The sequence below is a fragment of the Salmo trutta genome, chromosome 17 (genome assembly GCF_901001165.1).
Source record: "Salmo trutta chromosome 17, fSalTru1.1, whole genome shotgun sequence".
Classification (NCBI taxonomy): domain Eukaryota; kingdom Metazoa; phylum Chordata; class Actinopteri; order Salmoniformes; family Salmonidae; genus Salmo; species Salmo trutta.
Genome location: NC_042973.1, coordinates 51,078,028 through 51,092,064, shown reverse-complemented (window position 1 = coordinate 51,092,064; position 14,037 = coordinate 51,078,028). Strand labels below are relative to the sequence as shown.

Genomic DNA, 14,037 nt, shown 5'->3' with positions numbered 1-14,037 from the left:
AAGGTCTGCAATAGTGTGGAAGCCAGGAGATGCTAAATGTGTTTATGTTAATTAACGGTCAATAACCGTGAGACCAACAGCTTTTTGCTTGACAATTACCGGCTGACAAAATTTTGTGACCGCCACAGCCCTAGTTACATGAAGAGCTTCGTCTTTAGAGATACATTTTTTTTATACTAGTCTGTAATAAAAGACTATCACATGTTTCAGAAAGAAACATGGTCTGTGTCAAATTGAGACTAACCATGTTCCGCTATGACCAATCTACATGTGTCACTGCTGAACATCAACCCACAACATGACCAGACCCAACCCTTTAAACCTGACGAGATCCAACCCTTTGTTCCTTCATAATATAAGATATTTTCTCCATAACTCAGTAGCACCACTACCCACAGGGCCTGCTTGTAATAATTGGTGCTGCTTGGCATAGCCATTTGGTTTCATGGAAGGTTTACAAGGTGATTAAACAGAATGGGCTAATAAAACCAGGCAATACAGTGCAACATTCATTCACAGCCTAGTTATAGCCCTGGGCTAGACTCCTAAATGTAATCAATGTGACCCATAAAAGAGACATTTTCTCCTCTTCATCTGCGATCAGGTGCAGACGCCAAGATTACGGCACATTTTATAGATACAACAAATGTTTGTTTCCCTGGGTTTTGAACATGGGCAGTAAAGCTGTGTAATTGTGTTCAATGTACACACACACACACAAACAAAACACACACGGCCAACAATGTTACGATGTGCTGCAATATTGTAGTGCCAGAGGATAAAACATTTTGATGTTTACAAGGCTCATTTTGTCACCAGAAGATTGTTTTGGGACAGAATAGCACGTGTTTGTATGTACTCACAGACGTAATGAAATGTAATTTATAATGGAAATAAATTCAATATGTTCAATGTTCAACAGTGTGCAAAAGTGAATGCTTCATGTCAAAAATAGTGTGTGTGGTATTTGATAGCACTTTCCATATACACTGTACAAAATTCATGGGACTTTGTCCAAAGTTTACTCAAGGAGGGAGGGAGAGAGGGGGAGAGAGAGGGAGGGAGAGAGAGAGAGAGAGAGAGAGAGAGAGAGAGAGAGATTTTGTAAGTGTAGGATAATTTAATTGAAATGCCTGGGTATGCAACAGCACGCAACATCATCCTAGACAGCACTGTCACTTCCAGTCAGTGTATGTAAGAGAGCGATTGCGTGAGAGAGAGAAACTCCCTCTCAGTAGCAGTGCATGGATAAAATCACTGGGGAAGCCAAGCCAGGAAAAAAGCCATATTACAACCTATGTTGTGATCAATGCGTTGTTTGACCTATAACCCATTTGTTCATACGCCACCGTGATATACAATAAGGCAATATTTTATTTACCTAGGCAAGTCAGTTAAGAACAAATTCTTATTTACAATGACGGCCAAACCCGGACCAATTGTGCGCCACCCTATGAGACTCCCAACCACGGCCGGTTGTGATACAGCCTGGATTTGAACCAGGGTGTCTGTAGTGACACCTCTAGCACTGAGATGCAGTGCCTTAGACCACTGAACCACTCAGGAGCCAGACAACAGTCACGCAGTGAATAAATTCAACCACACATACATCTGTTTCGTCACAAAACCAGAGAGAAACATTTGTCTGGTGAAGTCCACAAAGCATATATTGCATAACAAACAGTTACATGACCTACGACATGGTTAAGCAAGTTAACGCTTTTGACAGTTTACTAAACAACTACTGATGTAGAACCACAGAGAGTTACAGCAAGTCAGCACAGAGAAAACAGGTGACTACCTCATGAAGTTGATTGAGACAATGCCAAGAGTGTGCAAAGCTGTCATCAAGGCAAAGGGTGGCTACTTTGAAGAATCTAAAATACAGAATATATTTGGATTTGTTTAACACTTTCTTGATTACTACATAATTCCGTATGTGTTACTATAGTTTTAATGTCTTCACTATTATTGTACAATGTTAAAAAATAAATAAATAAGAAAAACCCTTGAATGACTAGGTGTGTCTAAACGTTTGACTGGTACTGTATATATACATTATTCTGGGGAAGCCTTCCCTTGGCATCCATGAATACATGCAACTGCTCCCTCTTAACTAATTTCGTTCTCTCGTTCTCTTTCTGTGTCCTTCCTATTTCTCTCTCTCCTTCTCTCTTTTTTTTTCCTGACAGCTGTCACTCTCTCCACACCATGGAACAGGATTACTATGAGGGGACAGCTGACGGAGGGAGGACAGAGGAGTTTGAGTATGAGGTAAGACTTGATTACACCTCCCGTCATAGTTGTGAACAACGTTTGACAAACAAACCCCCCCCCCCCCCCAAACACACACACCACATCTCATAACGGGGCTTTATCAATAAGGGAAGGGCTCAGTTATAATTGACTCCACAGCCCTGTCCCTGGGGGAATGTGGTGACAGATAGATGATAGGTCACACTACACACTACAGACAGCTCAGGATATCTACAGGACCTTTTACAGCCACAGCCGCTGCCAATAATGATGTCCTATGAGGTCTTCATGAGGGAATATTTGTAATATGTCATTGGTTATAACTCACTGAAAGTGTAGCAACCTCACACCCTTAACTTTGTCCTATTTGAGGCATCTGAGAAAAAAAAGGTATCTGTCCTGTAAAATACTGAGGGCTCTATTTTTGGCTGGCGTTAAGGCGGCGCTAGTGTCAAAGGTACGGTCTTTGGCAATTTCAACTTGTAAAAGCCAGCGCTCTGATATTTTCAATTTACCTGTCTTATGCCGTCTTGTTTGCCTTGAGGTGTGAGGGGTGGAAATATTTGACGCGTGTCCTTAAAAACATGCGACAACATGCCAATTTCAAATTTCTTAGAACGATTCACCATCCATGGGTTTATGGTAGGAACGTGCATGGCTCAAATGCAATGCAATTTTGTCTGCTATTTCTGGGAGGTGTAAATATGATCTGTAAGATAGTTCCATGATGTTTATAAAATATTACATTTGTAAGCAGTGTAACGGTGAGTGGACATTCTACATTTCTCTGTATATTGAATCTTTATCCAGCTCCTTTGAAAAGTGTGGATGTCCGTAAAACCCTCCATAGTCTAAAATGCCTTGTCTGTGTTATACGTCAGCAGGAAGCAGTTATGGTGCCTGTAACTGTATTTACACACAGCCATGGTTGGGGAGTAATGGATTGCATGTAATCTGTTACATGTAAGGGATTACAAAACAAAACGGTAACTGTAATCCGTTACAATACCAGCAAAAATATTGTAATCAGATTACAGATACTTTTGAAAAACTAGATCATTACTTAGAGGATTATTTTAAAATTCCTAAAGGATGTTGCGAAAAAAATGTTTTACACTTCTGTTTTCTCAATGACATTCAAATCAGCATTGAAAAAAGGTGCAAGTTTAAATTTGTTCCACCTGAGCGAGTCTGACCACAAGTCAGAGACTACAATGATGACACACCAAATGTTTTTGATGGATCACGGGAAAAGAGCAGAAATAGGCTTTTGTAGGCTACAGTCCAAGCCATGTCTTCCAATGGTGTGACTGCTGTTGACATCCAAAGATTATCCAACTTGAATAAACGCTTGGAGGTAAGGATGACAGCAGTGGTGTAGTCTACGGCCATACGGATATCACTTATTATTGATGTGAATTTCACTGCTGCTCTCTCATCACTATTTGCACCTTACAGATTGTGGTTGTTGTGGATGGCTGTTCACAAATCTAAATGTGTATTTGAAAACAATAATGGTTGAATTCAAGAAGTTTAAGCTGCCTATCAATCATTGTTTTTTAAACCAATGGACAGCCAGTGAAAAATGCACTCTTGCAACAGCTGCATAGTGCGGATCCCAGCCTCTGGAATAAAAGTGGGGCTTTAATTGCTCAATCTAATTTTTAAAAATCCATAGGCCTAATGGACACATGCTCAAACTCGCACACTTTTGATAGACTTAAAAGGGGAAATCTGTAGTTGCTTGATCCATTTATATTTATATATATTTATATATACACTGCTCAAAAAAATAAAAGGGAACACTTAAACAACACAATGTAACTCCAAGTCAATCACACTTCTGTGAAATCAAACTGTCCACTTAGGAAGCAACACCGATTGACAATAAATTTCACATGCTGTTGTGCAAATGGAATAGACAACAGGTGGAAATTATAGGCAATTAGCAAGACACCCCCAATAAAGGAGTGGTTCTACAGGTGGGGACCACAGACCACTTCTCAGTTCCTATGCTTCCTGGCTGATGTTTTGGTCCCTTTTGAATGCTGGCGGTGCTTTCACTCTAGTGGTAGCATGAGACGGAGTCTACAACCCACACAAGTGGCTCAGGTAGTGCAGCTCATCCAGGATGGCACATCAATGCGAGCTGTGGCAAGAAGGTTTGCTGTGTCTGTCAGCGTAGTGTCCAGAGCATGGAGGCGCTACCAGGAGACAGGCCAGTACATCAGGAGACGTGGAGGAGGCCGTAGGAGGGCAACAACCCAGCAGCAGGACCGCTACCTCCGCCTTTGTGCAAGGAGGAGCAGGAGAAGAACTGCCAGAGCCCTGCAAAATGACCTCCAGCAGGCCACAAATGTGCATGTGTCTGCTCAAACGGTCAGAAACAGACTCCATGAGGGTGGTATGAGGGCCCGACGTCCTCAGGTGGGGTTGTGCTTACAGCCCAACACCGTGCAGGACGTTTGGCATTTGCCAGAGAACACCAAGATTGGCAAATTCGCCACTGGCGCCCTGAAAGCAGGTTCACACTGAGCACGTGACAGACGTGACAGAGGCTGGAGACGCCGTGGAGAACGTTCTGCTGCCTGCAACATCCTCCAGCATGACCGGTTTGGCGGTGTGTCAGTCATGGTGTGGGGTGGCATTTCTTTGGGGGGCCGCACAGCCCTCCATGTGCTCGCCAGAGGTAGCCTGACTGCCATTAGGTACCGAGATGAGATCCTCAGACCCCTTATGAGACCATATGCTGGTGCGGTTGGCCCTGGGTTCCTCCTAATGCAAGACAATGCTAGACCTCATGTGGCTGGAGTGTGTCAGCAGTTCCTGCAAGAGGAAGGCATTGATGCTATGGACTGGCCCGCCCGTTCCCCAGACCTGAATCCTATTGAGCACATCTGGGACATCATGTCTCGCTCCATCCACCAACGCCACGTTGCACCACTGACTGTCCAGGAGTTGGCGGATGCTCTAGTCCAGGTCTGGGAGGAGATCCCTCAGGAGACCATCCGCCACCTCATCAGGAGCATGCCCAGGCGTTGTAGGGAGGTCATACAGGCACGTGGAGGCCACACACACTACTGAGCCTCATTTTGACTTGTTTTAAGGACATTACATCAAAGTTGGATCAGCCTGTAGTATGGTTTTCCACTTTAATTTTGAGTGTGACTCCAAATCCAGACCTCCATGGGTTGATAAATTGGATTTCCATTGATTATTTTTGTGTGATTTTGTTGTCAGCACATTCAACTATGTAAAGAAAAAAGTATTTAATAAGATTATTTCATTCATTCAGATCTAGGATGGGATGTGTTGTTTAAGTGTTCCCTTTATTTTTTTGAGCAGTATGTATATATATATATATATATATATTTTTTCAGACCCCTTGACTTTTTCCACATTTTGTTACATTACAGCCTTATCTAAAATTGATTAAATAAAAATAATTCCTCAGCAATCTACACCCAATACCCCATAATGACAAAGCGAAAACAGGCTTTTAGAAATTTTTGTAAAAATATTCAAATATTCCCTTTGCTATGAAACACGATGCATCCTGTTTCCATTGATCATCCTTGAGAATTTCTACAACTTGATTGGTGTCCACCTGTGGTAAATTCTATTGATTGGACACGATTTGGAAAGGTACACACCTGTCTATATAAAGGTCCCACAGTTGACAGTGCATGTCAGAGCAAAAACCAAGCCATGAGGTCGAAAGAATTGCCTGTATACCTCCGAGACAGGATTATGTCAAGGCACAGATCTGGGGAAGGGTACCAAAACATTCCTTTAGTATTGAAGGTCCCCAAGAATGCAGTGGCTCCATCATTCTTAAATGGAAGAAGTTTGGAACCACCAAGACTCTTCCTAGAGCTGGCCGCCCAGCCAAACTGAGCAATCGGGGGAGAAGGGCCTTGGTCAGGGAGGTGACAAAGAACCCAATGGTCACTCTGACAGACCTCTATAGTTCATCTGTGGCGATGGGAGAACCTTACGGAAGGACAACCATCTCTGCAGCATTCCACCAATCAGGCCTTTATTTACATTTACATTTTAGTCATTTAGCAGACGCTCTTATCCAGAGCGACTTACAGTAGTGAGTGCATACATTTCATAAATTTCATTTCATGCATTTTTTTTTTTTTTTTTTTGTACTGGTAGACATGGTAGAGTGGCAGAAACCACTCCTCAGTAAAAGGCACATGACCGCCCGCTTGGAGTTTGCCAAAAGGTACCTAAAGACTCTCAGACCATGAGAAACAAGATTGTCTGGTCTGATGAAACTATTTGTCCTGAATGCCAAGCGTCATGTCTTGGGTAACCCTGGCACCATCCCTACGGAGAAGCATGATGGTGGCAGCATCATGCTGTGGTGATGTTTTCAGAGGCAGGGACTGGGAGACTAGTGAGGATCGAGGCAAAGATGAACGGAGCAAAGTACAGAGAGATTCTTGATGAAAACCTGCTCCAGATAGCTCATGACCTCAGACTGGGGGTGAAGGTTCACATTCCAACAGGACAACGATCCTTAGCACACAGCCAAGACTTCGCAGGAGTGGCTTCGGGACTAGTCCCTGAATGTCTTTGAGTGCCCCAGCTAGAGCCCGGACTTGAACCCATCGAATATCTCTGGAGAGACTTGAAAATAGCTGTGCAGCAACGCTCCCTATCCAACCTGACAGAGCTTTAGAGGATCTGCAGAGAAAAATGGGAGGAACTCCACAAATACAGGTGTGCCAAGCTTTTAGTGTCATACCCAAGAAGACTCAAGGCTGTAATTGCTGCCAAAAGGGCATCAACAAAGTACTGAAAAAAACGATTTAATCATTTTTAGAATAAGGCTGTAACGTAATTTTTTTGGGGGAAAAGTCAAGGGGTCTGAATACTTTCCGAATCCATTAATTCTTGAAGATTATAAACTGGGTGGTTCAAGCCCTGAATGCTGATTGGCTGACAGCCAAGGTATATCAGACCGTAAACCACAGGTATGACAAAACATTTATTTTTACTGCTCTAATTACATTGGTAACCAGTTTATAATAGCAACAGCAATACCACACCTCCTCAGGCCTTATTGCTTAAGTATAAGTTATAAATGCCTCATGAGCTTAGTTCAACTGTCACACTCCATGAGAACCCAAAATATAAGCTATATCTTTTTATATCATGCATGGTCAGTCCTTGCGTCCAAAGCTCTGTCTATTAATCTGAGAGTGGTTACATTTCTCCATGCCCATTCCTCAGCTTTTTACCAAAACAGAGGCGGGGTGTCTGTTTTGTTATTGTTTAATCTGTGGATCTACCCTTTAAACAGCTGCATATTATCAAGATATCGAAGTGTCACCAACAAAAAGGTAAACAGTAGGCCTATAGCAAATGCAGCATATGGCATTCATTTTTCACATGTAAATAGTACTTTTCAGCAGTGCTCAAAGCATGCCCTTCCATGAGCGCAGGATTTATTTTCAACTCGAATCAATGAGCCCAATCAGTCCTCCATGACAACAAAATCATTAAAAATCAGGTAAAACAATTTGGCTAATCTAAACTTCCATATTTCCAAGTCATATTCTTGAAGATCAAGGGGTAGTACATTTATTGGAATGACTGGAATTTGCATAGACTTTGTTTTTAATGTAAAAATATAATTTAGTCATATTATTATATGTAGTAGAAAGCGAAGCCTACATAACCAACCCATAAAGTAAAATTTAACATCCATATATGGCCAGCTATGTAAACTTTAGCATTGATTTATCCTGCAATAGATGTCGTTCAATTGGTAACATACATTTTTCGAATGCCTCTTAAAGGGAAAGTCATCTAAAAGTAACAGAATGTAATCAGATTACATTACTGAGTTTGGGAAATCCAAAATTACGTTACCGATTACAATTTTGGACAGGTAACTAGTAACTGTAACGGATTACATTTAGAAAGTAACCTACCCAACCCTGCACATAGCCTATTTAAAACAAGTTGTTGTTTTGTTTTTATTATAATTATACACTGTCTTTTTAGGCCTTATCAATAGCCTAGTGAATGTAATCTTGCTTATTGACTACGTTTGGCATGTCCATGTCCAGACTACAATTAACAGTAGGCCTAGTCCCTATATCAGTGTGAATGCTATAGCCTATGTTTAACAATGTTTTTCCATATTAAAGCAACTAGAACAATGGGAACTGTAAATATGTTAAAACAAATTGAGCAAATATGGGGCAGGCTATTTAAAGGGATACTTCAGGATTTTGGCAATGACGTTTTTAAAGGACGTTGCTAACTAGCGTCAGCGCAATTACTAACTAGCGTTAGTACAATGACTGGAAGTGTATGTTAACTGCTAGCATGCTAGTAGATACAATAGACTTCCAGTCATTGTGCTAACGCTAGTTAGCATTGGCTCGCATTGAAGCATTGAAGCAACCACATATTTAGCCAAGGAGCACATTCTGATTGGCCAGTGAGGGGCCAAGCCTCAACTCACCTACAACTTATTTATTCATCAAAACCCTGCCCTTTCCCGGTTGTGAAAATTGCTCAAATATTTTGGACTCATCCGTGAACCTATAACACTACCGCGAGCGCTAAGAATTACCACTGCGTTAGGTTTGTTCAAATAAAGCCCTGAGCGTAAAAAGCTTCTGTTTTTTTCTCCATAAATACAGCAAGGTGTCAAGTCAAACCAATCCTCCTCTTCTGTCTTTGTTTGTGCTGAACTAACCCACAGGTGCATGGGCAGATTCCTGGGTTAGTTTGACAGATGATGATTTAAGCCTATAATTTAGACACACACACAGATACACACACGCACACAGACACTGATCTAGATGCAGATGAGACAGGAGGCGATGATAAACTGGCTTCACGTCGACACTTGGCTGTCTCAATCCACCAGGCCCCCACTCCTCCTCTCATCTTCCTCCTGTACTAATATTCTTTATTCCACATCATTGAAGACCAGGTAAACTGTGCTGCCAGTCTGGCTTTGCTTTGAGTGATGTATGATGATTACATTTTCTCTTTTGTTTCATTTGATATTGTTTCGAAAGCTTCCTTCCTTCCACTCACTGAGCTCGAGTTATTTCTCACCCTTCTCCTCTAAAGTGATTTGCTCATCCACTTGTGTCGCCTCTGCTTCAGCCTTGGCATTAGAGGCAACGCAAGTATAATATATTAAGCCTCTTTTCTTTATGCCTCATTTCTATTAACAAATCCTATTATATTGTGTGTGCTTTGCAGCCTGCCTGCACCCTTTTTTATTTTATGCTTTGGGAGCAGGTATATTCCACGCTAACCCACCTTCACTTAACGCACGTCAATAGTTCACAGCTGAATGCCTCTATTTCAGAGTGAGGTTTATTCCTTCATTTATCAAAATGAGAGAGAGATTTCTGAAATTACCTCAGTCTGATGAAAAATCATAACGTGGGCACCCTGCCATTACATCACAGCGGAAATATAATACAGTTAATGAAATGTTGGCTCACCGTTTCATCAAGCAAGGCTGTTGATGATTTCCTTTAGTACAATGGCTTGAGTAGTGAGAGACAAAAAGATTCATTATTAAAAACTCTTGTGCAGTATGTCTGTCTTGTTTAGCCTCCATGTTTTCTTTACACTGTATACAATCTGTATACTGTTTATAACCCAAGATAAGGACTTAATGGGAACAGGTGATGCCTTCTCAGAGAGTGGACATCTTAAAATTGTGCTACTTTTAAAATGTAATCTAAAAAGGGATTACATTGATTTTTTCCCCACCTGCCAATCTATACAACTTACTCCACATTTTCAGAATGAAAGAAAATAATAAATTAATAACTATAGGTCTGGGTCAAATCCAATACAACACAACATCGAGGGAAACTCTCTGTATTTTCAAGTATTGTGGTTGCAGCATGATGTTAGAGGAAAACTCACCCTAGAAATCTGAAGCGGGACAATTACAAAAAATAAATACACCGGAGTGGCTTTCCTGTAGATGTTGAGTGTTCCTGAGTGGTCCAGTCTCAATCCTGACTTAAATTGGTTTGTAAATCAGAGACAAGGTTTGAATATTGACCCAGTCTGAAATACGTATATGTTTTAAGCAGGCCCCCCCATAGTCCCTGTGCCCAAGAACGCCAAGGTAACCTGTCTAAATGACTATCACCCCATAGCACTCACATCTGTAGCCACGAAATGCTCTGAAAGGCTGTTCATGGCTCACATCAACACCATCATCTCAGACACCCTGGACCCACTCCAATTCGCATACCGCCCCAACAGATCCACAAATTACGCAATCTCTGTTTCACTCCACACTGCCCTCTCACCCCTGGACAAGAGGAACACCTACATAAGAATGCTGTTCCTTGACTACAACTCAGCGTTCAACGCCATAGTAACCACAAACCTAATCACTAGGCTCAGGACCCTGGGACTGAGCACCTCCCTCTGCAACTGGATCCTAGACTTCCTGAAGAGCCGGTGGTGAGGGTAGGCAACAACACATCCACCTCGCTGACCCTCAACATGGGGGCCCCTCAGGGGTGCGTGCTTAGTACCCTCCTGTACTCCCTGTTCACCCACAACTGTATGGCCGTGCAAGACTCAAACATCATCATTAAGTTTGCTGACGACACGACGGTGGTAGGCCAGATCACCAACAACGATGAGACCGCCTATAGTGAGGAGGTCAGTGACCTGGCAGTGTGGTGAGGGGACACCAACATCTCCCTCAACGTCAGGAAGACAATGTAGCTGATCATGGACCGCCCACATCAATGGGGCTATAGTGGAGCGGGTCGAGAGCTTGAAGTTCCTTCGTGTCCACATCACTAAGGAATTAACATGGTCTACACACCAACACGGTAGTAAAGGCACGACAATATCTCTTCCCCCTCAGGAGTCTGAAAATATTTGGCATGGACCCTCATATCCTCCAAAGTTCTGATTGTATAGGTAGGCCTGATACAATATACACGGTAGACCATAGGGCCATTTCTTCACCAGATGTATTAGGCTATATCTTAAGCTTTTAGCAGGAAAGTGTTTTGCCGCGTTCCTCTCCAGTATGAGAGGAGCACTTCGTCATCTTCCCTCTCATTCTCCCTGATAGGAGAGGAGCTCTCCCCTCTCTGCTCTGCCTGTACCGGTGGCAGCCATCCACAGACAACTTTTTCAATTACTGGTAATCAAAGGCAGTGATTATTATGACAGCATCCAATGCAGCCTGACGGTGGGCGGCAGTCCCTTCTAATCACGCCATCGCAGTCATTAATTTACTGTCAGGCCATCGTCCCCCGTCCCCGCTCTGCAGCCGCTACATCGCAATCTCCCGCCTGAGAGGCTGAGAGCTCGCCCGGAAAATGGAAAAACGGAAAGGAAAAGAGGGAGAGAGAGGGAACACAGAGTGTATGTGATGGATCAGGAGAAGGGGCCCTTTGCCTTATCAAGGATTTACACACCAGTGTGTGTGTGTGGGGGGGGGGGAAACATTTGAGAAAGAAAACAGGGCTGCCAGAACACTTCTCATTCCACACACACACTCCACAATGTTTTATCCAACTTCTTCTAATCACGTCTATCTGTTTTTCCTGTTTATTTAGCCACGGGTCCTCTCCACTCTACCACCACATAGTCATTAATTATACTAAGTTGTTCCGGCTTTTTCCACTCAACGAGATGGGGAAAGACGTTAAAACATCACACACTTTCACTTGTGCCTTCGGTATCATTTGATCATTTGTGTGGTATATTTTTTGCGAGATGTCTTCGAGACAACCCCATGGATAAGGCAGATATTTGACATCAAAAACTCTTCCTATTGAACATCCATCACGTCATCTAGACATTCCCCTAGATTTTCATATACTGTTTTTCGAGGATATTTTACAGGGGGAAAAAAAGTCTATTACATATTAATTCCTCTCATTTACATTGACACCACACAGAATCTCTGTTTCCTTCGTGACTCCTTTATTGCGTCATGAAACCCTCAGTAGTCTCAGTCACTGTGTCTAACGCTTCCAATGATGATGTCAAACGATACACCATTAGTAGTAGTTATAATATCACTGGTTGACTGATATTTTTATTTTCCTTTTCATATCTCTTTAGCTGTAAATCCTTTCATCCCTTTTCCTTTCATATCCTCTTTCATTCAGTGATGGGGATTTTTAAGTTGTCATAGGTTGCATCCCAAAAGGCAATCATTTCACTATATAGTGATTTGCTTTTGCCCAGGGCCTATTGGGAATAGGGTGCTATTTGGGACACATTCATTTCAATAAGGAACAGTCAGTCAGAGATCTGAGGTGTCAGCAGGTGGAGTCTGTCAAAAGAAATGAAGACCAGAGAGCTCTGACAATAGATACTGAGTATACAAAACAAGCTAAACACCTTCTTTGCGTGCTTTGAAGGTAACACAGTGCCACCGACGTGGCCCGCTCCCAAGGACTGTGGGCTCTCCTTCTCCGTGGCAGACGTGAGTAAGACATTTAAACGTGTTAACCCTCGCAAGGCTGCCGGCCCAGACGACATCCCTAGCCGCGTCCTCAAAGCACTTGATGATGACAGAAGTGAGTGCTACGGAGCAATAGTCATTTAGTTCAAGTACCTTTGCTTTCTTGGGTACAGGAACAATTGTGGACATATTCAATCTCTCCCTATCCCAGTCTGCTGTCTCCACTTGCTTCAAGATGTCCACCATTGTTCCTGTACCCAAGAAAGCAAAGGTAGTGGAACTAAATGACTATCGCCCCGTAGCACTCACTTCTGTCATCATCAAGTGCTTTGAGAGGCTAGTTAAATCACCTCTACCTTGCCTGACACCCTAGACCCACTTCAATTTGCTTACCCCAATAGATCCACAGACGATGGAATCACCATCGCACTGCACACTGCCCTATCCCATCTAGACAAGAGGAATACTTATGTAAGAATGCTGTTCATTGACTATAGCTCAGCATCCACCACTGAGCCCCGCCCTGTGCAACTGGGTCCTGGACTTCCTGACGGGCTAACCCCAGGTGGTGAAGGTAGGAAACAACTCCTCCGCTACGTTGATCATCAACACAGGGGCCCCACAAGGGTGTGTGCTCAGCCCCCTTCTGTTCTCCCTGTACCCCCATGACTGCTTGGCCACGCATGCCTCCAACTCAATCATCAACTTTGCAGACAACACAACAGTTGTAGGCCTGATTACCAACAATGAGACAGCCTACAGAGAGGTGGTGAGGGCCCTGGCGGAGTGGTGCCAGGAAAATAACCTCTCCCTCAACGTCAACAAAACAAAGGAGCTGATCATGGAGAAGGCACGCAGCAGAGGGAGCACGACCCTATCCACATCGACGGGACCGCGGTGGAGAAGGTGAAAATCTTCACGTTCCTCCGCATAGACATCATCGACGATCTGAAATGGTCCACCCACACAGACAGTGTGATTTATTCAGGAGGCTGAATAAATATATCACCGCCTGGTACATCAACTGCACTGCTCGCAACCGAAGGTTAATAATGGAACTCTGGTCACTTTAATAATGTAGACATACCGCTTTACTCATTCCATATGTATGTACTGTATTCTATTCTACTGTATTTTAGTCAACGCCACTCCGACATTGCTCGTCCTAATATTTATATATTTCTTAACTCCATTATTTTACTTTTAGATTTGTGTGTATTGTTGTGAATTGTTAGATACTACTGCACTGTTGGAGCTAGGAACACAAACATTTCACTACACCTGCAATAACATCTGCTAAATATGTGTATGTGACCAATACATTTCCC

The 14,037-nt window shown here is 42.9% G+C and overlaps 1 protein-coding gene across 3 annotated transcripts in view; it reads left to right on the top strand.

The window, feature by feature from the left end:
- Positions 1-14,037, top strand: part of LOC115152363 (PDZ domain-containing RING finger protein 4) — a 215,831-nt gene that overhangs the window by 156,687 nt on the left and 45,107 nt on the right. For all 3 annotated transcript variants that reach the window (XM_029697155.1, XM_029697156.1, XM_029697157.1), the window contains one exon: positions 2,193-2,274. In XM_029697155.1, the coding sequence (XP_029553015.1) occupies positions 2,193-2,274 (82 nt within the window). The remainder of the gene's footprint in view (positions 1-2,192; positions 2,275-14,037) is intronic.